Source organism: Propithecus coquereli, unplaced genomic scaffold, assembly GCF_000956105.1.
Source record: "Propithecus coquereli isolate 6110/MARCELLA unplaced genomic scaffold, Pcoq_1.0 Scaffold135, whole genome shotgun sequence".
NCBI lineage: Eukaryota > Metazoa > Chordata > Mammalia > Primates > Indriidae > Propithecus > Propithecus coquereli.
The window spans coordinates 1,131,806-1,159,277 of record NW_012137747.1 but is presented as its reverse complement, the minus strand read 5'-3'; the positions used below and the strand labels follow the sequence as shown (position 1 = coordinate 1,159,277).

The 27,472-nt window shown below is 50.2% G+C and overlaps 1 protein-coding gene across 1 annotated transcript in view; it reads left to right on the top strand.

Annotated features, from left to right (window-relative positions):
- The window catches only part of PLXNA2 (plexin A2), a 207,309-nt gene that overhangs the window by 118,264 nt on the left and 61,573 nt on the right, over positions 1-27,472 (top strand). The window contains exons 5-9 of the mRNA XM_012638836.1: positions 16,347-16,447; positions 19,567-19,690; positions 20,969-21,122; positions 21,724-21,820; positions 24,947-25,061. Of these exons, the coding sequence (XP_012494290.1) occupies positions 16,347-16,447; positions 19,567-19,690; positions 20,969-21,122; positions 21,724-21,820; positions 24,947-25,061 (591 nt within the window). The remainder of the gene's footprint in view (positions 1-16,346; positions 16,448-19,566; positions 19,691-20,968; positions 21,123-21,723; positions 21,821-24,946; positions 25,062-27,472) is intronic.

Below are 27,472 nucleotides of genomic sequence, written 5' to 3'. Positions count from 1 at the left end.
CCCCACTCTGATCACCATTTAACTCCACATGCCCTTGTCTGGCTTCAGCTTAATTTTCACATCTCAGTATCTGCCTTTTAAGTGTCCTAAATCTTTTTTTCACATCTTTGTTATGTCCTTCCGACTAGTTAGCAAGCTCTAGGAGGGCAGAGAGCGTGTTTCCATTTCCTTTGCTTTCGGCCACCCTGGTGGGGACTTCCGTCAGAGGACCCTGCCCCGGTGGGGGCGCGGTCAGTGTTGACACTGACTCACCAGCTGAAGGTGCAGAGACACCAGAGCTCAGTGCCCAGAGCCAGGAGCTGGGCCAGTGACCCCTCTCCCCAAATACCTCTCTCCCCACACACCAGCTCGGCGGGTGTCTCGGGGCTCACAATACATCCACTCACCTCTCTCCAGCTCTGGACCTCATTACCTGCAAGGTGTCCCTAAAGGATTAGAAAGTTCTGGAGAGACTCAGTCAATCTCGTGGTCTCTCTCTGTGGCGACACAAAGTGCTGGACAGGAAAATTAAGAAGTGGCCCCAGCCCTTCACCAGATGAATCTTTCGTTATCGCTTAGTGAAGGATCAATGAGGCTTCTCATGTGCAGTGGCTTAGCGGGGACGAGCTGCACCCCTCCCTGGAGGGTGTTTGGTTCGGATGAGGCGTAGGCCTGTGCGAAGGCGGAGCGTCTGGGGAAAGGGCCGTTAGCCGAGTCCGTGCTACGTGGCTTGGGTGTCCCCTGCAGAACGGTGTCTAAGGCACGTCTGGCCAGCAGCAGCAAAGCAGGCATCTCCTGCCACTTCTGCCCGACGACCTCCAACCCCGACGCCCTGGCCAACCTCCTCCATTTCCACCTTTCAGCCTCGGTACCCCTGGGTCTCCACAGCACACTCTCTTGCTCCAAAATACGGCATTCAGGCAGTCACTAAATAGCAGCATTGACGCGCCATCCCCACGTGCCCTGGGATGATAATGCATCACCCGCGGTGCGTATCCAGACGGAGCCAGATTACGCTCAGGTGGTTAAAAGTCCAGGTCTAATTAGAGTTCCAGGGAATCAAGCCATTGTATTATTAATGATTCTCCAGCAATGTTCTGATTAAAACAGTAATTTTAATAAGCACAGCTCGATGCTAAGTGTTCACTGAGCACCTAATTACATCAGTTAGAACTCCAAAATTATTTAAAATTCCGCTTTTTTTCCACCAGACCCGGCATGCACCAAATAAAATAGACACTCAGACAACTCAGTGATTATTTGCTCTAATTAATTTTCTAAGCACCTGTTTTTTAAAAAAAAAAAGAAAAAGAAAAAAATCATGTCTCTCTTCTATCTCCCCCAAGATACCCCCCACCCCTTGTGGCCCCCAGTGGCCCCATGACATTGGTTACATTTGCAGCAACCGTGGAAGGAGATCAGGAAAACAAAGCAGCAAGGAAGGTGAAGATCTGAGCAGTCGCTCTAGGCAGGGGAGGCTGCAGAACTCTAATCCCCACTGACTGCTCAGGCAGGGTCAGACCCTGGTGGTGAAGGCGGGAGAACCCAGAGGGGCCCTAGCCGGGAGCCAGCTCCTCCCCGCAGCCCGGTCTCCATCCGACCATCTTCAGGCGTCATATGTATCGGTCACACCTTCCGATGTCTTATTTATCGACCACACTCGCGTCTCCAGGAACATGGAGGCAAATGGGGCAAGACACTGGCCTGGGAGGCAGTTCTCACCTTCTTCTGACCCATGAGCCACTGTAGCTGAAAAAGAGATCGTGTGACCTAGTCACTCCCTGGAAGGACACCAGCATTTCAGGAAGTACAGTCTGCTGAACCAGCTGAGAGTTGGCACCCAGGGTTTCCTTTTTTAAAAGGCCATTTTATCAGTAAGTTATCAATCCGTACCCAGGAGTAACAGCAATGATCCCCTGCGCTTGTACGATAAGCCTGACACTGAACAATGCCCTGTTGTGACTCTCGCTTCTTGTGACCCTCAAGACAATATGCCAGTGAGGAGCAGCGGTCACTAGCAACCCGCACGCTGGGGGGACCGTCCCAAGGCAGCTTTCTGCCGTCTCCCGTTACCCCTTCCGAATGTTTCTCGCTGGGGCTCAAGCAGGCTGCATAGCTTCTCGGCTCGCTCTTGGACGATAAAGTCCTCTGGTCATTTGAAGTCTCAAACGCAGTCTCAATTCAGAATTATAATGTCCAGTTCCAGACAACTCTGGACTTGTCTGAAGCTCAGATATTTTTTCCTCCCCTTGCCAGGCCCTGCTGCACACTTTCCACGGACTTCTTCTTTCTCCTTCTCACTTACCTTCCCCCAGCTGGAGCTGCTTTGCAGGAGGGAGGGGTCAGAGAGGTTCCTTCTCACTTGAACTGGAGTCGTCACCAACAGGCAGCCTCCTGCTCTCAGGCCTGGTGGATGTTTCTGACTCTTTCAGGGCTGGGTCCTTCCTGGGCCTTTCGACACCTCCCTGTCGGGCTTCTCAGGCCGCAGCGCCCATCAAGTGGGTGGTGCTTCCTCTTCACTGGCCCCTCTCCCCTCAGTCCTGATTTTCTAGAAGATCCCTCCATACGGATGCTCACAGTGAGGTTCCACCATCACCTCCAGGGAGTCTTCTAGAACAGGTTGTAAAATGCTCTCCCTCCTAGGGTGTCCACATCTGCTGCAAGCGAAGCGCTTGCACATCCTCAGCCCACTGCCGTGAGAGGTTGGAGTAAGGGTCGGGGACCAGTGACTTCCCAAGTCCCTGTCTTCACTCTGCCCCCTGAGAGCTCACCAGCCTACCCTCTGAATTTCCTGCCTTATGCATTTTCCTGCCCACCTCCAAGTGGTCCTATTGAAGGGTGGCTAGGTTACAGCATTCCAAGGGCTTCCTCCAAAAAGCTCATAAAATCTCTTCTTTTTCATTCCTTCAACCCTTTAATTTCATTGTTTGGGCCAGGGGACCCAGGGTAAGGGTCAGAACCTGAGTCTTGAGAACTTACTCTGAAAAATTGCATGCTCGTTTGCCATCTTACTTTAGAATGCAGCATTATTGCATCACGGTGCTTTGGTGGGCACTTTAATTTTAACATCCAGCAATATTTACAAATGTGAAAACTGAGGTTCAGAGGGGTTAAGTGACTTGTCCAGCCCAGTTGACTATGTACTGAGGCTCAGCCAGGTTCTCTGACCTCAACAGTTATTTCCTTCTCGTGACACCATGAGCCTCTGCCATGTTATAAACATTAAATCTATTTAAAAAAAAAAAACAAACCAAACCTCAAGTTACCTAGTTACCTAATGGATCCTAGCAGAATGCCAGGGGGCGTCAGCCACACCTAGAGAACCTTAGCCTAGTGCATTCCCTTAAGTAGCTTAAAATAAAACCTGGATCATTGGGCAAGTATGATTAGCTTCTCAGCAGGTATTTATAGACCTATTTTGTGTAAGAAACCAAAGTGGGAACATACAGGGATATCTCATGAGAAGAAATAAAAAGCAGAGCCCTGAGTAATCTAAAAAGACACATACCTAAGAAGGATGTAAAAAGTGCATTAGAGTCGTGCCAATAGGGCAAGCAGTCGGATTCCAAATTCAGAGACAGAGGTGACAGGTTAGTGATAGACGGCTTCCTGGAGGACAGAAAGGCCAGGGATTTGCACACGAACAGGACAGGGGAGGACATTCCGGTTAGTGGGAATGTGTGAGCAAAGGCGTTCAGGCAGGACTGCACCGAGCACGTGAGGAGGCCAGCCCGGCAGGAGGGGGTTCGTGCTGGCCAAAGAAGTCAGGAGTGGAAATGTCAGCCCAGGAGGGGAGCAGAGTTTAAAAGGCTGAAGCATCGGGCTGGCGTGTTTGGACTATACACTTTATCCAAGGGACAATGTTTTCTTGTTGTTTTGAATTTTTTTTTTTTTTTTAGCTGAGATCAATAAAAAACACTGCCTCTTGGAAGCCTTCCCTGATTTGCACTTCCTCTTTGTTCCTGTAGCTTTACCACATCTCAATCATAGCACTAATACTTCATTATAATTTGGGAGGTTTGTCTGTCTTCCTGACACGTTATGAGTACTTTGGGATCAAGGCTGTGTCTGTTCATTCTTTGAGCTTAATATCTACACAGAATATATAGCAGGTGTTTAATACATATTTATTAATAATAACTATCAACTATCAGCAAGGCTCTGGGCTCAGTATTCTTTAACCTGCACCATCCTTCATACCTAAGAGGCAGCATAGCATAGAAGGTAAGAACGTGGGCTCTGTGGCCAGCCTGCGTGGTTCAGGTCCCTGCTCTACCACTTACTGGCAAAATGACTTTAAACAAATTCACTAAGCCTCTCTGTGCCTCAGTTTGTTCCTCATCTGCAGATAAGTTTTATATAAGGATGTGCGATTACTGTCACGGCCAGTTTACGGATCAGTAACTGAAGGCCACACAGCTCGTGAGCAGAAGGGCTGAGATGCGGACCTAGCCTAGTCCGACTCTTAGATCCATGCCCTCAACCACTGCACCTTCAGCCTCCTTGAAGGAAGGGAAAAGGAGGGTGTGCAGAGCACATCTAGCATGGAAAGAATCGAAGGGAAACTGAGGAAGCCATCGGCCACCGTCCTGCTGTGAGGATGTGGGCCAGGGATAGACTGGGACACGTCCTGAAAGAAGAAATGCAAAGCTTCTATTTTTCCTCCTCTCCATCCCGGTCCCACTCCCCTGGCCTTCCACAGATCACTTTTTCTATCTTCGAATCGCTTTTCCTCTCCGCTCCCTTTGCCCTCGGAATTGCCCGTTACTGGAATTCTCCCAACCTCCTCGTGTCTGTGCTTCATCCATGCTGTTCTCTCCTCGTGCCCTTCCTCCGTTCCTGCCCACTAGAATATGTCCATGTTTTCAAGGCTTGTCACAAATGGATGACACCTTCCTGGTCCTTTCAGCCAGAAGTAATCCTCCCAGCTTGGAACCTCTCGTATGACATTTTCCCTGCCCAGAGGGTGTGCTTCTGAAGGGCACTTTAAGACCACGACTAACCCACAGTACAAGACTTGATACCTAGTCTGGATGGATTAATGATTGAGTGAATGAATGAGTAAACAAGAAAATGAAAACATTATCAATACCAAGTGTATTTCAACTATATGCAGGCCTTCTCGGTTATAAACCAAATATACATGAATGTCGATTCACAAGGCCAGGCCGAGGCCACGTGGTCATTGACGCCTCTGTGGAGTGGTCGTTGTCCAGCTGACCATTCTGTAAACGTTCCCAAGGCAGCACAGAGGCACAGGACCCAGCCAAGCATGGGAGCCCCCCTGTCTCTCATATCATCACCTCACCAGGGTTAAATGAATGAACATATGAGCTCTAGACAGAAAGGAAATTAAAAGGTTTCAATGAAAGTATAGGAGACTCTTTTTTTTCCCCAGAGATTTAACACATATTCTTATCCTCCATCTCTCTCTCTCTCTCTCTCTCTCATCTGGTCACTTAATTTGTCTTGGGGAGCTGTGAGGTACAAGAAACTGCTCTGTAGTCCTGCCCAAGGGAACTAGTCACTTAACATCCCCAGAAAAGTCAGAGAGAATATTGTCAGGAGATCTGATGTGTCAGGACAAGAAACCCACGTCTCACATGATTAGAAAGGAAAGCCGAGAGACGGTTGAGAAGATGCACTCCGCGGTGTTCACTGAAAACCAAAATTGTGTTTTACAAGGTGAGGCTCCAGTGGCTTCCTGCCTATTCAGAATTACACAACAGCTGAGGCTGAGAGGTGGAGGCGTCTCAGATCCAGCACCCATGGGTGGGGCTGAGCTGGCTCCGTTCTCTGTTAGGTGCACAGCTGTTGACCCGGGTCTGGTATAGAAGGCCTTGGGTAGCTTAGCGACGTGGCAGTTTCATAGCCAATGAGTTTCATAGCCTTTACCCAAGGTGTAATTATTGCTAATTGAAAACTTCTCCCAAAACCCCACCATAATAAATAGAAGGCCCTGGGCAGTGGGGCACGGCCAAATCTGATTCCATCTTATATACCATTTGGTGGGATTGTTCTCCCTGTATAAAGATGACCTCGAACATCAACCTTGGGTCCCTTCATAACTCAGGAAGCAAATTCCTGGGGAAGTATTAGGATGGAAGATTAGTAAACAAGGAGTCCCTGAGAACCTACAAATATGTACCAATGGCCATGGCTGCCAAGACCAGAGCAGGAGGTACAGCTGGGGACCAAAGGACAGAAACCAGAGCTTGGCTGGGAGGCAATGCCAGGAACTTTGCCAAAGGGAGCTATTTTTTATGGTCTTTTTCAGGAGCGGTGACATCCTAATGACCCTACTTTCCCTGTTATAAAGGATTCCCCAAACATAAATTCCCTGAGTCCTTATCGGAAACAATGCTAAAGTTAGCTTTAACCTTCTGCTCAGACAACAGCAAAGATGTTCTAACCCCAGATCTCTGATCAGCCTCTTCCTGGGCTCCTTCCCTTGAGGATTTCCACCCCAAAGCTCATCTCCCAAGCCTTACCATGCTTCCAAATTCAAAAGAGAATTTGGGATTGACAGGAGCTCTGAACCCCTCCTCTCATGCTCTCTTGGGAGCTAGAAGACAGGGGAATCAGAAATCAAATGGGCAAGGCCCAGAGACCAGGGCCTTTAGGCAGAGGCTCTTAGGTAAAGTCCAGCGCCCGGTGGTAAGGCTAGACCCAGGCTCTGCGTGCAGAATGGCGTCATCGGAACCAGGTCTGGGCAAATCACCAGTGTGGAATGAATCCGTGGGGATGGCTGGGTGGGGGGCATCCAGGCCTTCACTCCAGCCCCTCGTCATCATCACCTTCCCCTCCTGGGGTAGGCGAGTCGATGTTGGCCCTGTAAGGAGCTTTGTGGGACCTCGCTAAACCCAGGCATATGGTTCCCAGGTGGGGGATCTGTTTTGGTTATTTCTTAGCCCTATTTCCCAAATCCTTTTCATCCCCCATTTCCTATCCCACCCGCTTTCCCTAACTGAATAAATCCACCGTTGTCATGGAGACAACATAGTATCAGCATCTCTGCTTCTTTGTAGATCCTTCCAAAAACCAGAACTAGAAAGGGCCCTGCTTCCACCTCCCTTGTATACCTGGCACCGGAGTCCTGTCTCAGAAAATATGGTGGCGTTTGGGATATCTGCTTCACCCATTTGGTTTCCTACCCTCTTTGTAGTTTTACCTTACCCACATTTTACCTTCATCCTTAGGGAACGAGGCTTAGTTTGACTTCTTTCAGCCAAGGATCCTGGGTTTTAGCACATTTACAACATTGGGATTATGTCACTAATAAGGACAATAGTTGGAGGGGCTGTATTGCTCTTCATGCAAATGGCAGACATAATTCTCCCCATGTAATAGAAGAGCAGTCTCAGCCCAAAGAGGCTAGGTGTCTTGTTCAAGGTCACCCGACACAGGAGTGCACAGCCTGGCCAGGGGCCCCTTGCAGCATTCCCATGCAAACACTGCCACCTTCGGTGGGGTCTGCATCTAGAGAATGAGCTTGACAACTGCCACTGTTGAGCACCAGTTGTGTGAAGATGTCACATAAGCCTCAAAAACAACCTTGTGAAATTGATAGCATTATTATCACCATTTTACAGAGGAGGAAGGTGAAGCTCAAGGAGGTCTCACCACTTACTGTCATGTGGCTGGTGCATAGGAGCTGGTTCTGAAACAGGACTGTCCCCTCAAGTCCGCCTTGTTAGCCAGGACAAAACGCGGCCTCTACTGGAAAACAGGCTGCAGGAGGGGCCACTGCCCCAGCGCTCATCCAGAGGTGAAATTCCACTGTTTGGGGCCAGAAGTTTCTTCTCCCATTGTCCTCTCCCTTTTGACTGCTGCAGGACCTCTGCTGGGCTTTTATGAATAAGGAGAAAAAAATGTTATTGAAAAGTTCAACCAACTTTGGAGTCCTCTCTCTGAGTGATGGATAGCTTTAATTACTCCGAATTACTCAGCCACTCCACTCTTCTCCCCCAAGTCATTAAAAATAGATTTTCTCTTTGAACTCTACTCCACCCTCAGGTCTTCAGATAGTCAGGAGTGCTTAGGAGACAGCCCTGGGGTTAGCTTCTGGTCGGAAGGTTGCATGTTGCTTTAGTTGAAATCACAGGCTGCGGAACCTCCAGCTGGTTTTCTGGGGTTTTGTGCCTCCTTTTTTTATAATGGTGTTGATCACATGACTTTCACAGCTGAGAGGATGGACAGGAGCCTGGGTGGGTGTTTACGTTATGAGGATTCAAGGGGATCTGGATGCACGACTATTGATTTTTAAGGAAATGGATCTAGCACTGGGAACAAACGATAATGAGTTCCTCACGTGAATTGCTGGGAAGCTGATTCCTAGGAAAGACCTAAGCCAAAAACCTGGGCTCAGAAATACTCTGCTCCCTGATATACCCCTGAGATAGGGGGGATGGGTATTGCTGTCTTCATTTTAATGATAGGGAAGTGGGGGCTTGAAGCATAGCTGAGTGCCCAGGGCCACGTAGCCAATAACTGGGGAGACCAGGACAGAAGCCCCTGCCACCCTCCCCTACCCAAGCTGTCCTAACAGGGGGCTCAGTGACACACCATCAGAGGCTCAGGTGGAAACTGCTCACAGCCTCTTCTGTCATTGCTCTGGTCCAATGTCAGCTTAAAAATAAATTTAGCAGGGGATCCTCCACCCTCCCCAGCCTATCTCCCTCCTCACCCTCTGGTGTAGCCTCTTTTGCCGTCTGGCTCCTGATGCACCAGCTGCGTCATTGTTGGAAAGCAGAGGAGAGTAAAGCGAGCTAAGAGACATGCCGTGGTCAGCTGGGTGAACGAAACTGCAGCGGCCCACAGCTTGCCTGGGAAGCAGAAAGACGTTCTTTCTAGGAAGAAGAAAAGCTCTGTCATCCAGCTTTTGGAACCTTTTCTCTTTAGTCCTTGGCTCTGCCTCGACCCCACTGCTTCAGCGTGGGAACCAGACAAACCTGGACTCCCATTCTCTCTCTGCTACCCACCTGCGACCTTGGGCAGGTTACCTAACCTGAGACTCAGTTTTCTAACATGCAAAAAAGGACTAAGATTACCTCCCTCGCAAGGTCGGTCTAAGGATTAAATGAGATAATATATGTAAAGTACCTGGCATGCAGTAGATGCTGGATAAATAGTAGCTATTATTACTATTGTTCCTGCTGCTTCATTCTGTTTGACAAGCTTAGTCAAGTGTCCAACTCAGGGCAAAGTGGTGCCAGCCATCAGGATGCCTCAGTGCCCATCAGGCCCCTGGGAGCAGATCCAAGGGGACATGATCTTGTCATTGCCTCTGCACCCTTCACCCTCACCCGCTCCCAGCAGGGGAGATTTAGATTAAGGTGTTGCTTCAAGCATGCGGTAGACATCACCTCTTTCCCTCTGAAGGACGGAGAGAGGGTGTGGGTGTTTTTCCATGGAGACTTGCTGAACCAAAAGGGATGAGGGGTTGCAGCACAAGGCACTTCAGGAGCTAGAGAGGGCCTGGCCCTCTGCACAACCCCACAGAGGGTCCACTTTGGCCTCCGTGCCTGAGAGAGTCAGGCCAGGGCTGGGGACTGGACTAGGCCTCCCCAGCCATCGGCTTACATTTCTCTCCCTGTGAGGATCTGAATCTTGGCCACCATCAGGCAGAAAATCCATAAGCCTTTCTATGCTGATTGCACCCATTTGCCCCAGTACTGATAAGATTTGGTGTAAGCCAGCGAAGAAGAAAAACTCCACCCGCCCATCCATTCCATCAATGAACAGGTGTTGGGGACCAGGAGCTGTGGGGTGCAGAGAAGTCAAGCCTCACCTGCCTTCAGGTTGCTTCAAGCCTCCTGCACCCACTCTGGTCTTGCCTGGGATCTGGCCTCAGCCTCTCTCTCTTGGAACAGACTCCTGAGCCACCTCCTCCCTCTCCATCCCTCAAACAGAGCCCTTACCCTTACGGTGTGTCTGAGAAGAGTACACGGCCCCACCTCGGGCCACAGAGGGTCCTCCTCTAGCAGACCGCTTCTCGGCTTCCTGCCAGGGAAGAGTTAAGCCAGCCCTTTGGGGGCCTTTATTTCCTTGTGGATCAAATGGAAATCACAGCACATAACAATACCTGTCCTCTCTTCCTCTCTAGGGAGTTGTGTAGATCAAATGAGATAATGTGTGTGAAAGCATTTCAAAAATGCTAAAACCCTCTCCTAGTGTTGCTGTGATTGTATTATTGATCTCCGTCCACATGGCAGCCCTGATGGGGCCTCTCTTCAATCTGCCATCAGCTGTGTGTGGTGGCAGTGAGTGTCAGGTCTTTTCCTGAAAGCAGGTTTGGATTGGGAGGAAAGAGGAGAAAGTGTATCTTAGACCCTACAAAGCTGAAGGGGTGAGAGGGTGGGCTGGTAGCAGCCTCAGCTGCTACGCACTTTGTCTGGGCCCTGGGGACCAGGAGGCTGTTGATGAGGCCAACTGTGTGCTCCAGCTGGGTGTTTGTGCCACCTCCCACCCCTGCCACCTGACTCCCGGCCACTGAGCAGGCCTCTGTTTCTTCCCTTGTGTCAGGAGCAGGGGACACGTGTGGGGACAGGTGTACCATCTGGCAGGGGAGAGGGCAGATTCCAGGGAAGCAGGGGATTAAATGCTCAGTCTCCGAGGAGCTCCATTAGCCTGGGGAACAGCTTTCCCTTGTCCCCTCCCTCCCTCTATGTCTCCCTCTTGCACGGTTGCAAAGGAGTCCTGCAGGCCTCTTGAATGCTCAGCCCCCAAGGTGAGCGCTACTCTGTGTCCTCTGAGCCAGGACTCTCTTGTTCTACCTCTATTGTGGTATCTGCCCTACCATATTGAGATTATCTGTCTCCTTGGTTTTGTTCTCAACCAAACCATGGGCTCCAGGAGGGCAGAAAATGTACCCCCAATGCCTAACAGAAGGCTGAGCACAGTATAAGTGCTCAGTAAATGTTTCCAGACTGAATGGGACTTGGGCACAATCCACTGTCAGAATTGGATGGGTTTTTCTGCTTTCGACTTGCGTGTTTCTCTGGAAGAGCCTCCCCAGGTGATCAGAACCATGTAGCTCCTTCCAGGTGTCCACACAGGTGGCAGTGATGTACATTGATTTTCTGTCTCGAGACTCACACAGCAAAGGGGGCTTGTTCCTATGTCCACCACTGGGGAAGCTTCCATCTGAAGCGTGACGTGTTTGCACCTGATGATCGTAGCTGTCCAGGGCCTCCGTCCAGGACGACAGTCACTGCCAGGGCCTCACCCTGGTTGGCCCACATCCTACGGGTCTCCCATGTTCTTCAAGTTCTTTAGGAAATGAGGCTGGATCCAACAGCTTCCCTCTGGGGGACTTGTCCCCACCAATGTTCTAACAATCTGATAATGTTTCTGGTTGTACTGGGCCTCACCCGCTGTGGGCTACCCAGATGCTGAATTGAGAGAGTGTTGGGGGGAGAGAAACCGCCCCCCACTCTGCTCTCCCCTGCCAAGCCCTTCCCACGTGCATCTCCAACCCACTGAATCAGGCGAGGAAGGCACCAGAGGCGCGGGGCCCCGGGGCCAGCGGAGCCAAGAACACAGTGTGAGTCACCTTTAATTAAGAGTATTTCTTAAGTAAATGACTTAATAGGACAGTTATATTCATTAGAGGCGTAATTACAAGACATAAGATCAAGCAGCAAAGAATGTGGAGCGTGAGGGTGGAATCCAGTCTGAAGCTGCACCGCAGTCCCAGGGAGGAAGCCGCGGAGAGGGCAGGAGAGGGCGTCCTCCTGTTGTGTGATCCCTGTCGCCTGCCAGCCCGCCCACCCTCAGATCCCAGCACTCAGAGCGGAGTGGGGGAGGGAGCCGCCGGCATAATTAAAACGCAATAATAATAAACAAACACTAATTAGAGCATCCTAGAGTGTCCCATTAAACCCTGAGTCAGCCCTGACAAAGCACCGCCTGATGCGGTGGACACTGTCCAGGAGAAAGCTCCCTTTCCTTCTTGAGTTTCTGGAGACAGCGCCCGCCCCACCTAGTCCTGGAGCAAGTACCCGACTGCCACCTGGGGGTGCACGGCAAAGTGGCCCCTGCCTGACTCGGAGGTTTGAACTTGGTCCTTCATGGACTTCATGGACTCAGAATCATTAGAACCAATCTCTCCCTGGGCATAAAGTAAGTCCCCAGAGTACTGTTACTCCTCCCTCCCCAGACGCCCAAAATTGCTCTTAATTCCTTCCATAGCCCCAAGGCAGAGTTTTATTCTGTTTCTTCCTGGCCCCAGGGCCTGGCTTTTCCAAAGACTTCCCTAGGGACCTGAGATCATCTGTATTAGCGGTTCTCAAACTTCAGCATGCATAAGAATCAGCCGGAGCTTTGTGAAAAGCCATTTCCTGGGCCCCATCTCCAGCATTTCTGACTTAGTGGACCTGGATTTTCAGATTTAATAATCTCAAAGGTGACACCAACGGTGCTGGTTCGAGGACTGTATGTCAAAAGCCACTGCTCCTTGAGAGTCACAGGGCCACCTTTTGAAGGACTTTTCTCTTGGCCAAGGAGGAACAGCCTACAAAGCTCAGAGACATCACGTGTTCCAGCTCTGTGGTCTTCACAGCCCTTCCCAAGGTCACACACACCCGTCTTTCCAGACTTGCACCGTCGCTCCCTTGCCCTCACGCAAGGTGTCTGGAGAAAGTCTCTTTCCTATGTCTGCTTGTGTGTTCATCCCACCTGGACTGCTCCGTCTTTATAAATATTTTTCGTCTTGTAAGGCCCAGACACCTGCCATGCACGCTCCATCTAGGGCAGCACTGTCCGATAGAAGTAAAATTTGAGCCACAACCGTGAGCGACATGTGTAATTTTAACTTTCCCAGCAGCCACATTTCAAAAAGGAAGAAGAAACAGGTGAAATTAATAATACATTTTATTTAATCCAATATATGCAAAATTTTATCTTTTCAACAGGCCAATAAAAAAAAGTATTCATGTGATATTTTCCTTTTTTTCCTTTTCCCTACTAAATCTTCAAAACCCAGTGTGTATTGCATACTTATGTTACATCCCAATTCCGACTGAGCAGCTACATTTCAAGTGCTCCGTAGCCACATGGGGCTAGTGGCTATTGTCCCGGACAGCACAGACACAGAAGTGTTTTCTCTTTGCTCTCAATTCCCTCAGTCCTCTCTGAATATCTCTCTTAGAACACGTACCACTTTCTTGCTTTTATTGCAAGTCTGTTTGCAACTTGAAGGTGCTAGCCGTGTTTGAATGCTCTTGGTGTTTTTATTCTGAAGTGCCCAGCACTGGCCTGCATGGAGGACACGATCAGTGAACGCTGGTTGATGAATGGAGATGGAAGCACATGACTGTAGGAGACAGAGAAGGCCCCTGGGAACAGCTGACTTTGAGAGTCTCCTCCCAGTCACTGGGACATTTCTTTCCTCCGGTCTGTGCGTGACTTTTAGATCTTAGAGGAGAGAATATTTCAAGTTTTAGGATCCTCCCACGCCCCTCCCCCTTGCTTGTAAGTTTCCAGTTTCCTGTTTCACTTTGCACTTCAACTCCGTGCGTTAAAAAAAAAAAAAAAAAATCCCACCAGGAGGGCCCAGGAAACAGGAAAAATAGTTGTGCTATTGGTTTCATGTTTGGAGAAGAACAGGGTTTCACTATCTCCGTGGCACTTGGCGTGAAAGTGGGCTTTGTTGCTGGAGACACTGCTCCCATTCAGGGCCCCCTTTCCCAGCTGCTGAGAGCCGGGCTGTGTTTTGACAGACGGGCCGAATGCAATGCAGACAGTTGTTTTAATTCCCAGCCAGATGCAGACATCACTCACAAGGAGCCCGAAATCCAAGAAAGGGAGGCCGGGCACTGGACTGCTGCTCTCAGGGCTCGGAGGGTGGCTTGGAGGGGTCCAGCGGAAGCCCACCAGGCAGCTAGGGTTCCCGACACCCCAAAGGGCTGAGAGTCGCCAGGCCCGGGAGAGGCGCACTGGAAGGCCCCCGGCAGGCACCTGTCGGCAAGGTGCTTCTTGCGGGCATCGCAGGCCATGAGGCAGGGTTCAAGGGTTACTCCGTAAGGCCGTGTGAAATCAGTTGGTGATAGTGATGGCTGGATGTCATCTTTTAACTGAAGACTCACATAGGACAACAACCCTGAATAGTCTCAGGGAGGAGTTAGGTAAACGGTGGGAAATAGAATCTAGGAATGTCAGAATGAGAAGGGACAAATGCAGCCCTCCTCTCAGGGCAGAGATCACTTTTACAGCCTCCCAGACAAATGTCACCTTGACTATGCTTATACACCCCAGTGACAGGCGTTCCTTCGGGAAGCCAGGCTGTTGCATTCTTGGACAACACCGACTTTCTTATGTTGAGCTTTCCTGAAACTTTTCCCCCTGAGTTCTATTGCAGCCACACTGTGGCCCTTCAAACACTGGGAAACAGCCTCCGTGACTCCCCTGAGACTCCTCTTCTTTGGGCTGAACAAACATCCCAGGTCCTCCCCTGTACCTCAGATCCACATCAGGGTCCCACCCCGTCCCGGCCACCCTCTGGTTGAGCAGCAGCTCTCTGAGGGCAGGCTGCAGAGACCTGAGCTCGGGACTCCCTGCTATGAGGCCGCCTCTCTCGACCCTGACACTCTGTGTCTATTTATGTAGCCCAGGATCAAATTAGCTTCTTTAGTTATCACATCACCCTGTCCGGTGATATCAGACTTAGAGTCAATCCAAACCCTCAGATCCTTATGCTTGAGCTATTTCCAACCAGCTATCCCGCAACCTACACTTCGAGTATCAGTTTTTTTAAAACTGAATTGCAGGATTTTACACTTATCTCCCCGCATTTCATGTTTTTATTATTAAAGGGAAGTCAGGGAGGTTTAAAGCCCATCATGTCACTCACAGAAAAGCCTTATGTGGAATGGTAAGTGTGATAGTGTGGTAAGGACGGTGGGGACACCCAACAGAGGAACGAGAAGCTCTTCTCTCTCCCCACCCCATCCAGGCACGCCCTGCACTCAAGGTGTTCTGAGCTTGCCCGTGACTCAGCTTTGCACGTCTTCCCAGGTCTCTGCATCTGCCCCGTTCTTACCTTTCAAGACTCGCCCTCATTCCCCTGGCCCCTTCCTCCTGACAGGCTATCCCGGCCGCCTCTCCTCTAAGCTCCCAAGCCCCCAGCACCCATGCCAAGCCCATGCAACAAAAACTCAGCACGATAGAGCGACTCTTGATTTGTAATTACCAACTCCCGCTGGACTGCGGGGCTCTGCGAGGGCACAGTCTGTGTGCTGTCTGCTGTCGTTTCTCTAGTGCGTAGCACCGGAGCCTCCGCAGGGTCGCCATCTGATAAACATTTGCTGAGCGAACAGTGTTAGGATCCATCCGGAACCTCTCAGGAGGATGCTGTGAAGGTGTCTCCATCATATCCTTTGTCCCCCTGCCAGAGGCAGAACGCTGTGCTGCCGGACCACAGGTTGCGTTTTCACTTGAGCTCACACATCCGGTAGGTGGGGGACCTCTGCACCCTGACAAGTGACAACCCATTCCCAGCCCAGCAAATGTTTTTGCAGCACAGCGGCCTCCTGCCCCAGCCAGGGACAGACACCTAGGACATACCAAATGGAACACTTCAGTCCTCTAACCCCCTTGCCTGGCCTTCACTGTCACCCATCCTGTGCAGGTAGGGGTGAGTAATACCCAAACACGCAGGGCCCCCCCGCCAAGAAAGCCAGGAGGCGTTTGCAAGGGCTGCGCTCTCTGGGGGGCAGGGTGTTGATCCGCGGAGTGCTGCTTTCCAGGCAAGACAGATTCATCCAGGCAGCTCTTTTCTGTGGATGTGCCCATTTAGCCAGACTTTTCAAAGAATGGGAGATTTACTAGAGAAACTGAATGCAGACATCAGAGAATGGGATAATTGGATCCAGGTGGTATATTTGGTTGGCTGTAAAGAGCCTGTGCCGTACTATGAATATTATTTGATGGGAAAAGTTTCTCCTCTCCCTTTTTGAGTGTTTTCTGTGCAGGCAGGATGTCTCAGCCCAAGCCCAGCTGAAAGCTCTTCAGAGATGAGTTTGTGCCACTCAATAGCCTTTCAACAGAGTTAACCATTTTCAGTACTTGCCACTGGCTTGCCCAGCTCTGGAGAGGAAGTTCGTGGCAGGCAGAAATAGATTGGCAGATTTGCTTCTACCTCTGGCAAAGGCAAGAAGCCTCAGGCCTGCCACTCAAGAAACACATTCCGCAAAGAGGGCAAAGAAATGAGAACCTCCAGGCCACTGATTTGCCCCCCGCCCTGCCCCATGTCACCTCTTTAGGGGAGGTGGCAGTGTAAGTTTGAGTGGATGTAGGTCTGTCTGATACACATCTGCGAGATGTCACCACCTGACCTCACTGTGCCCTCTTTCCTCTCTCTCTGCCAGGTCACCAGGGTCCCCGTGGAGTCATGTGAACAGTACACGACTTGTGGGGAGTGCCTGAGCTCGGGGGACCCTCACTGTGGCTGGTGTGCCCTGCACAACATGTAAGTTGGGGGTGTCCTGGAAAAGGGCTGGGCGTGCAGAAGACCAGGGACTTTCCCGGGATGGTGGGATGTGACCACAGTTTGCACAGGGAGAGGAACCGCCCTCTTCTGAGCAGGAATTCTAATCGTGGCTCTAGTGTTGAGAGCAGGAAGAGGCAGGGAGGCCACGGGCGGGCCTTCCTTCGGAATGCAGTGCCTTTGCCTCTCCGTCTTTCATTTTACTCCCAAATTCTGCACTCTCAGCTTCTCTGAAATGATATGCCTGTATCTTCGTGTCATTGAGAGAACTCACAGGGAAGCTGTAGAATCTCTCGGCTTCCCCAAAACCTCCTCAGTGGAGCCTGAAGTAGGTTCAAGAGCTTGCGGACAGTGGTGTACCAGAGTGGGAAGGTTTGGAGTCCGGCTAGCTGCTGTGTGACCCTGGAAGGGTCCACTGACAATTCCAGGCTTTCATTTCCCCATTGCCAAATAGGGAAAATGCCTGTTTCACAGGTGAATTTGTGAAGCCTAAATGAAATAATAAATGCACTGGAGACAAGGAAGCCCAGACGAGGCTACACAAATCAAAATAATTATTATGGACCCTGGACTCTTGGGAAGACCCTTCTGGCCTCATTATTTCATGATTCCAAGAAACCCGCATCTCACTCCAACTGGCCTCATCCGCTGCCATTGAATACCAGCTCAATAGAAATGCAAAATCATACTTAAACTTCCTAATTCGAAGAGCCCCAGAGGGAGAGAAAAAGGCAGGAGCTGGCTAGGAATTCTGTTGCCCAATGGAGTTGGAAACTCTGTGGCCCTGTGCCAGCCAGCAAAGCATCTCCATGAAATGTGCTGGGTTTGGGGTGGAGGCGGAGGCAGAGGGCCAGAGTTCAGGGTCCTGCACAATAGCTCTTGGCTTCCAGCCTCTGCAGCAGGTGTTGGGAGGGCTCTGGAGGGAGGGAGAGAGGCTGGCGCCTCACAGATGCAAAATCTGGACTGGATTTGAGCCCACGAATACTGGGCACCCTGCTTGGGTTGTAGAGGTAAGAGACTCCTCAAAAAGTTTTGCAAAGATGCTTTTAGAAAAACCTGGACAGTGAGTCTCCATTTAGGTCAGACGAGTGGTAATTATGCTGATGCCACCCACGTTGCACCCCAGAACTGGCAAACGGGGGTAAATTTGGGTTCCCTCCAATGAGGTGATTCACCAGCCAGCCAGCAGGCTCTCTCCTCAAAAGAATTTCTTCCTCCAAAGAACCTGACAGCCCCCGACCAGCTCTGTGCAAGGAGTCCTGGGCTACTTGCCCTGTGGCTCTGCAGTGATCACCAGCTACACCGCCTACTCCCCGCTCCTCTCCTCTCTGCCCTCCCAGCTTCAGTGCCCGTGGCACTTCTCCCACGGAGAACACACCAAAATTACAGATCAGGGATTATCATTTATTCAACAGCAAGGACATCTGCTTTCCCTAACTCGTCCTAACACCTGCAGATCCAAGGGCGATGCCTAAGGCTCCTAGCTGCCCAGACCACCCCTGTCGTCCTCCTGGTCGAGGTCAGCTGTGGCTACTAGAATGACCGAGCCACGGCTGGCCTAGACTGCGAATGCTCCCTGCCCGCCAGGACGCTCCTCGCCCGCCCACTCTGCCTCCCAGAGGCTCTCCTCGGCTGGCCACTCTCATCGTCACCAGCCCTTCGTGCAGTACCCTCCCAGCTGTCCCCAGCAGCCTGCCTTGGTGACAGGGGAATGAAGAGTTGAGCAACCTCCAGTCCCCAGGCCCAGGCGCCGGCCTCTAGGATGGAGGCAGAGGGCTGAGGAAGACGGCTAAAGAGCCTCTGGGTCTGGGGGGGGGCTTTGAAACCTTCCAGTCTCTTCTGTGTGCCTTGCTCTTGCAAGTGTGTGATTGTCTCCAGGCTATTTATCTCTGTTAGGGCTGTTGCCATAAATAGTATGATAAAAAAAGAGCCATTTCAGTGAGTCAATGAGATAAAGGCTCCAGTCAAGAGCTCACTTTAGAGCTATCTTAAGGATTCACTTAAACCTCAATAATTCTTTTCTTTGACAGCATTCATATTTACATCCATTATGTGCCTGGAAAGGAAGAGGGGGAGGAGTTTGGGGGAGCGAGAGTGCGAATCACTGCTTGATTGTGGAATCTGTCGTGTCCCCGGTGGCTCTTTGGTTGGGAGACACACCAGTCCAGGCACGCATTCCCCTGTGACAAGGCGGGCGGCAACCTGAAGCTCCCTTGTGCCAGTGTCACCTGCCCACCTGTCACTGTGGGCAGAGGAGCCCAGCGCCAGAGATGAAGATGTTGAGAGAAACAGCCGCACGAGCTTTCTGACACAGGCTCCTTGTCTGTCTCTCGGTTTCAAGGCATTATTTCATGGCACGGACGTTTATTTAAAATACACCATGTGACAGGTAGAATATCCCAATGAATAAAACATGGCCACTGCCTTCAAAGAGCTATTAATCCACCCCCAAGATCACAGGCACACTGTCCCAAAAAATAAGACCCTTTCCTACTTTTAAAATTCCTCTGGAGGGGAATAATAATATTAATCATTCTCGTCATCATTGATATTAGTATTATAAGGGCTAACACTGACACGGCACCTCCTACGTGCCAGGCCATTTTCTAAGCAGTAACGCCTTCAGTCCTTACACAAACCTACCTGAAGTAGGTATTATCATCATCCTCGTTCTCTTACGGTTGAGGAAACTGAGACAGAGAGAGATTAAGTCCCTTGCCCAAGTAGGTGACAGGCCTGGGTTAGAGCCCAGGCACCCTGACCGCAAGGTTCATGGCTTAGCCTATTGCTGGGCCAGCCTATTGCTGCTGCCCTCACCTGCTCAGCCCCGCATCCCACAGCGCTGTGAGGAGTTATCCTGTATGTCTAAACTGCATCTCTCATGTTGGGGATTAATCCCCCTTCCTCTTAGTCTGTCTTTAGCTGCCATAGAGACCATCTGGGAGTCCCCAAAGCCCTCTGGAGTACAGTGAAAGTCGTCAGGAGAAGACGAGCCACAGGCCTCAGGGCAGCAACCCCACCCCCTTCCCACCCAAGGGACAATAGAGCCAGACAGCTGGGTCCCAGGGGCCTGACCTCTTGTGAATTTGTGTTTATGGCAGGTGCTCCCGCAGGGACAAGTGCCAGCGGGCCTGGGAACCTAATCGATTTGCTGCCAGCATAAGCCAGTGCATGAGCCTCGCGGTGCATCCCAGCAGCATCTCGGTGTCTGAGCACAGCCGGCTGGTGAGTGACTCAGCCAGGGGGGACGGGGAGAAGGAGTGCGGAGCGTGCACCTGTGTGCAGGTGCTCCTTGAACACTTGCACAAGTACCTGTGACTTGGCCAGACTGTAAAGACCCAAGGAAACGTTCTGTTTGTAGCAAACCCGTGCTAACTTCTGCTGTAAAGGGCACAGTCGTCCTCCAGACTCCCTGCAAATTCATTACCCATTGATCCGTTTTGTATATCTAGATTTTGCATTTAGTAACAAACGTCTACTGCATAATGCAATCCGATACCGGATAACGGCACATTTTTAGTATCTGCTGTATTTATAATCCTCCGCTTGCTACGCTGTCACAGAAACCTGCAAGTTGCCTTTGTGTGTGTGTGTATGTGTAAGAGAGAAAGAGCTTAAAAGAGGGAGAGACCGAGACTCCATTCGAAGTCAGTACATGCTTAAAGAGAATATTAAAGAGAATAAAATAGCCCTTAACTACTAGTCAAGGTACAACCCCAGATATTTTATGTCCTCGGGCCCTGCACTGGTATTTCATTCTGAAGGTTTTATGAGCATTCACGAATGTTAATTAGTTAATGAACCTTCCAAAATTTCGTTTCATTCATCCTCACCAGGAGGTTTTAACTCCAACGGAGCTGAGGGAATAAACAGGGGAGTTTGTACCTAAGTCTCTTGGTTCCATGGAAACGAAAGTGGGACAGAGATTCAGCAGCAAACAAACATGCGGGAAGGCGAGGTGATGCCCATTGCGACTGAGAAACCCACTGCAAATAAGTACCGCCGGGTGCGGGTAGGAAGACAAACGGAGCCTCCCTACGTCGTGGTCCTCAACGTGGAGGCTGCAGGGGTGTCATCACCCCGAACCCTGTGGGTGCCCCTCATGGCGAGAGGGAGCCGGTCGCGAGTTGTATCTATTCAAATACCGCTTCGATGTTGCATTGCGGTAACTGAGCACAGACTCATTTAAAAGTACACTGGATTCAGAGCAGCTTTTTGCCATTAAATATTTTCTCAATCATCAGATTTTCCTGAGAGTCTGTAGTATGTTTACCATTAAAAGAAGTGTTGGCCGGGCACCGTGGCTCTTGCCTGTAATCCTAGCACTCTGGGAGGCCGAGGCTGGAGGATCGCTTGAGCTCAGGAGTTGGACTGACACCCTTCTTTTATGGATGAGGTTGGGGAGATCAGTGAGCAGGTGCAATGGGCCACGGCAGGGCCAGGCCCGGAGCCCCAGTCTCCTGAGCTCCTCCTACAGCATCATCACTTTGCTCCTCCCCGCAGCTCAGCCTGGTTGTGAGTGACGCTCCCGATCTGTCTGCGGGCATCTCCTGTGCCTTTGGGAACCTGACAGAGGTGGAGGGGCAGGTGTCTGGGAGCCAGGTCATCTGCATCTCGCCTGGGCCCAAGGATGTCCCTGTCATCCCTCTGGACCAAGGTAAGAAGTATGTGCCATGAGGGTCACGTGCTAGGGGCTGCTTTACCGTGGTGAGGTGGGGGCACAAGTGCCAGGCACGGAAGTTGCCTGGCCAGCTCTTCTTATACCAGATGCTCACATTGGCTTACGGGACCTGTTTGAGTTTGAAAGCAAACTGTCATGCCCCAAAGCAAATTTCAGAAAGAAGAACAACCCTTGCTTCCATTTGGGTTAAGGCTGCAGAGTCTTTCCAGACTGCCCATCCCCTTCCAGGAATGGGATGGCTTCCACTGGTGGTTTTCATCATGTCCTCACCACAGAACTGGGTGCACTGGCCTAAGATTTCTGAAATTCTTTCAGTAACTGAACAGGCCTGACCAAGGCAGGGGGTTCCATGGAATGCGTTCCTCCCCACCATGGCCAGGGAATATCTGGGTCTGAGGGACAGGCTGGTAATCACCCAAAGGGACTCTCTTGGGAAGAGAAGAGGTGATTCAGGCAGGTTCTATCTGCCATCTGTCCCCCAAGAAAGCCCTAAGGTGGCTTCATGACTTACCCTTTACCTTCAGGCTGTCCACTGGGTCCCCAGGTTGTCACTCTACTCCAATCTTTTCTTTTCCAGACTGGTTTGGGCTAGAGCTGCAGCTGAGGTCCAAGGAGACAGGGAAGATATTTGTTAGCACCGAGTTCAAGTTCTACAACTGCAGCGCCCACCAACTGTAAGCACTTACTGCAAAGAGTGTTGCTCTGGGTCTAGATGTGGGTGCGGGGCTTCTCTCCCTCAACTCTAAGCTTCTTTGGGACAGGAATCATGTTGTAGTCACCTCATAGTCTCCCTATGGGCCCTTCCACATTGTTTGGACAGAGTACACTGTGCATAAATGTCACTATATTAAACTGAACAGAATTCACTCTCTGTAGCCTCTGATCTCAGTCTTCCTTAGCCCCCACCCCAACACACCCTACCCCCAGCTCTCAAGCCGAGGCAGTAAAAAGAGGGTCATGGCCCAGGAATCACAAGAAAAGTTCTCCATTTTAGACCAGTTGGTGATGTCTTTGAAGGTAGAGATGGACAGTGAGTGGAATTTGGACACATCATCCCATAACCAAATGAAGGACTCCAAGACAGGGAGTCGGCTAGCTACGTGCACAGCAAGAAGTGGAAAAGCACCCCTGAGCATACAATAAAAGGACCTGCGCTGTGCAGGGTGAGTGGAGGCTTTAACTCTACCATTTTCCAAATCCATCTTTCAACTTTTGAAAGAGGAGAGGAAACAAGAGAGACCAAACCACCAGCCTCCAGAGGGGCTTGAGTTCAGCTCAGCTGGCCTCACCAGCCATCTCCAAGAGCTGAATGCCTGCCAACTGGCGCCCTCAAGCTAGGAGATCCCACAGCTGTGCAGGAAGCTGGGAGCATTTCACAAGGAAAAAGCAGGGTCAGGAAGGGAGGAGAGAGACCCCTACTTAGTTTCTGTTGATCCTCTTTGGAAGAGAAACTGTGACCCTTCCACAGAAGCTGGGAACTCATGCACCATTTGGTTTACAAAGAGGGAAACACAAGTCTCTATAAGAGAGCCACATAAAGGTCTTAGGACCAATGACCCTGGACATTCAGCAAAAGGAGAGGCCAAACAAGAGCTCCATGCCACAGGGAGCAGTAATTGAGGACATCCCTTCCCATTGCCCAGAACAGCAGCCACTCGAGATCTACATCACATGCAGAACTCCAGGGGCATCAGGTCTGTAGGGTCCAAGCTATGGGCACAATGGGCTCAGCAGTCGAGCTGGTGAGAGGGTCTGTTTGCAGCTAAGCCCTAAGGGAATCTTTGGCCATTAAAATAGAGATATGAGCTATTCTTCCTCAGCCTCCCCTTTTCATATCTTGACTTTCATGATTAGAATAATCTTCTGGAGTTACAGGGTCTCTCTCTACATATAATAGTCAAGGAAGGAGACATATCTGAGCCCCATTGGGACAAATCAATAGATGTGCTGGGAAAGATAGAACAAATGGTAAACATAGTCTGGCAGGAACCAAAGCAAAGCAGAAAGCAGCTGAAGCTGAAATGGACAAAATTGCTCACTGACCACCGCATTCCAATCCCAGCCAACCCTGCTTTGGGAAATACAATCATCTTGGAGAGAGAACTTCTCCCCTCCTTCTCAAACTCCAACATGGCGATGATGGAATCCATTGTTTGTGAGAGCACCCTCATCCCCATGGCAACCCAGTGTGATGTCACCATTTTCGAAGATCCAGTGCTATGGCAACAGAGATGCTGTCACAGGCAGCAAGTCTGAACAGAAAAAAAGTAGGTCTCCTTGACAGCAAAGATTCCATTTTATCCCCAAACATTATCTATCTATCTTACCCCTCTCTACTCCCGACATTCACAGTGAAAAGTCACAGAATTGAGCTGAGACCCCTCTGTACACTGAGGCCCGCAGAGGATACATCCTACAGTGACGTTCACAACATTAGCCAGAAGATCCAGGTCTGGCTAGAGCCCCAGTGCCACCGTCCTTTGGTCCCTGGTCCATTCTCATTATTTACTTACTGAATTGTAAGATGGTAGCAAGAACCAGTCGATTTGAGAGTACACAAAATAGCATTGGCCTAAGCTTAGAAACTAACTAACTTTGGGCATGTGCAGAAGGGATAAAATGATGTTCATGGGAAGGGGAAGTGTAGGTGGGTTAGGTGAGCACACCTATTACACTATGACCTCTTAGCCAGTGACCCTGGTGGGATCCCCAAACGGCCAAATGTAATCAGGACCCCACCAGGTGGCGCCAGACTGCAAACCTAGCCTGTCCATTCCAGACTGGTCTAAGGAAAGACCAGAGTAGAGTAGGGAAGGTGGCAAGGAGGAGGAAGACCAACCCCACCCACAAGAGCTATTTGCATTATAATGGTCTGATCAGGCCCAGAGAGCCAAAATAATATACACAGCCTCCAGGCGAAACTGGAAGGAAAGAACTCACCCTGGTTGGAAAGCCATGTGCCGCACACATATTCTATTGTTCCATGCCTGGACACCTTGAGGAGTGGGACAAAGTTATCATTCGATTCTGTTAACTCCCTCAAGTTCAATAACACAGGTGATATGAAGCAATTGTTAACACTCACATGTTATTTAAGAGGTTGAAATAACAGGTAATTTAAGCACTTGAAAATAATACTCACATTTAGCATTGTACTTTTCGAAACCATTTTCTGTGCATTATCTCATTTGACACTAACCAGCTCTGCAGCATAGACAGGAATATTTTATTACACACAGATGGAGAAACTTCAATTCAGAGGGTGAAGTGACTTACTCCAGGTGACCCCAGGGTATCAGCAGAGGCAAGACTGGAATTGGATCTACCCAATTTCTAGCCCTATGCTCTTTCGGCTACTCTATCTTATACGCAATGGTATGTTGGTAAATGTTTAACTACCAGCAATTGGGGAAAAACCTACTTTGCAGCATTGCTCATTTCTGTGGTGTAAATATTCCTACCATTGCCAGTTTCAAGCTACCAACCTGATGTCTACCTTGCAAAATTCCTGAAAATATGATCAGCTCTCATGAGCAGGTACAGGCCAGCTGCAGCACACTGCTGCTTTGTAAGTTACATTAGTCCCACTCAGGTCTCATTGTCTTTCCAATTTTCTGGTCCCGTAAACACCTTGGATGGAGAATCCACAATACTCAGTGCTAGAGGATGACCTACCAGTCTGCCGTCCTGAGAGTAAGACTACATTAAAGATTTCCATCATGACGCATGGCCGCCTGACCTGCCCTTACCTTCCCTCTCCTCTCCCTTCTCTTTGCCTCTTACTTTCTCTGTCTTTGCAGGTGCCTGTCCTGTGTCAACAGCGCCTTCCGCTGCCATTGGTGCAAGTACCGTAACCTTTGCACTCACGATCCCACCACCTGCTCCTTCCAAGAGGGCCGGATTAATATTTCTGAGGTAAGAAGGGTTCAGCTTGGCATGGCAACGTCCCCAGTGAATCTGAGTGGCCCCTCACTTTTTAGATGGTCAGTCCAATGGCTTTGGCCATCTCCTTCTCCTGGCCCTTCTTGGCCCTCTTACCAGAGAGTCTACACGTTAGAAAGCCCTGTTATTATAAAGCTCAAAAAACTGGCAGCAAATGACCCCAGAGGCAGAGGCTGTATCTATCAGACTCCTAAGACTGTGTCCATTCAAGAAAAAAGCTTGAAGGTAACCGGGGGTTGAGACTAAAAGCTTAGAGGAAACATATCCAACCAAACAGACTCCCTGGTCTAGAAGAGTATAGTGAATGCCATTTGTTCTTTGAGTCTGGCCCTTTGCTTAGCTGCAGACACAGTCTAGTTCAATAAAACATTCACTCTCAACCATTCTTTCATGCCAACTTCTCTTCCAACTCTAAAATTCAATGATTCTTTGACTCTGATGTAGGACTGGGTGGGTGGCCTTGTAGTACGAGAGAGAAATTCAGCTAGTAAAAAGAACCAGGCGTTACTAAAAGTCTTATTTTGTTATACAGTTGAAGCTCCCTCCCTAAAGCCTGACCCACCTTTGTTATCAACACAGTGAAATATCAAATTGCTTATCTTTCCAATGAATATTCCATTCAATGATTATTCATTGATGTTGACTGTCTTGCGTATGCGTAGCATGTCTCAGGACAGTGAAGCCTACATGGTAAGTTTCCCATTCTTGTGTCTAATGCTTTTCATGCCCAGGTTGGCCAGTTGTGTTTGAACAACTGTAGAGACCCTGTGTATTCATAAAAATGCAAGTGTGCATGTAAACACATTTCCCTCTTGTTCTACCTTTTAGAAAATCCACAAACGTTAATGAGTGACAATGCAGCATATTCACACACTACTGTAGTCTTTCTATACAATCTTCCTCTTGCGCTAGGCTATAAGCTCCCTGAAGGCAAGGATTATGTCTTATCTTTAGAGCCTCAGTATCTTACTCAGTGAACGTTTGTGGACTGCATGCATGAAAGAACGGATGAACCAATGACCTCTCTACCCAGATTCCATTGATGGGGCTTGTTCCTACTTTTCTAAGATTCCAAGAAATTGTGTCTCTTGTGTCTCCTAATCTTGATGGCTCTGCTGGTTGCTTCCATGTCTAAGTTTAAGAAAATAGACCTTTAAAGGTTTCCCAAACACATACCTATGGCCTTGAACTTTTCTTAGTTTCTGAAACAACATGCATTACAGTCAGTCAAAAAAATGGAATTTGCCTGTCTGAAAAGGGAGAAATATAGATGGTCCCCACAGGTGGCATTTAAGACAGACACATCCACAGGTGCCTCAGCATGATGGAACCAGGCATCTCGTGCTCTGGGAACCTTTCAGAAAAAGGATTTTCCTTTGGCCAGTGGGTATACTTTAACGCAGCTGGCCTGAAAGCACTACATGGGTCTTAGTGGACACCGGAAATTAATTCCAGCCCTGGAATCCTTTTGGGCCAGTCTTCTCACTCAGAGAAAAGGGCCCAAAAGCTGCAGGTGGGAATGGGAGCCGTTGCCATAGTTTGGGAGCCAATGGCTGAGGGGGGCCGGCCAGCCAGGAAGAGCAGGGCCCCAGCGGGAGGCCTGGCCAGGGACAGAGGCTGGGCAGTGAAGAGTGGGACACACAGTCCCAGACACTGCCTTCACCTGAGCCACTGTGAACTCCTGAGCTTCTTAACACAATAGATGGAAGAGGCCCCCAGAACACAGAGGCTGAGGTACAGACCTGGACACACAAGAGCATCTGCTCCCTTTTCTCGGAGGACACCCCCTCAGGCAAAGAGAAACCACAGCCAAGCCTGAAAGCGACCTGCAGCTGGAGCAAGGGCAGGCAGAGTGTCACACGGAGCAAGACAAATAAACCCCGCCCGGGTGTGCGGGTGTGCGTGAGGCCCGGAGGCCTGCGCCCCAGAGGGCTAATTGGAAACAGGCCCGGCCTCCCTCACACCGTTCAGAAGTGACCGAAACACAGCTCCCTCTCAGCCTCGGGTGAGAGGCTCAAACATTCCAGAAAGCTGGCCGGAGAGAAGCTGTTGCCTCCCTGCAACTCAGGATAAATCAATAGCAAAAGAGCCCTGGGAGCAAACCCGGAGACTTCCCACCTCCTTTTGGTTTCATTTTCTGCCCCTGAGGTCTGCGCCTTGGGGTTCTGCCCCCTCCTCTCCCAGTCACCCTGAATGGGAATGGGCTGGATGGCCGCACGAGCCCCAGGGATTGGCTCTCCTGAGGACAGGGAGGAAAGCCCACGCTCCATCCAGCTCCCAGCTTCGGTCAGGAAAGGAAATAAGGCGCAGATTCCCAGCGAGGTTGCCCGGCCACTTCCTTTAGGCTTCCTAAAATGCCGCCTTAGCGCTTAGCCACAGACGGG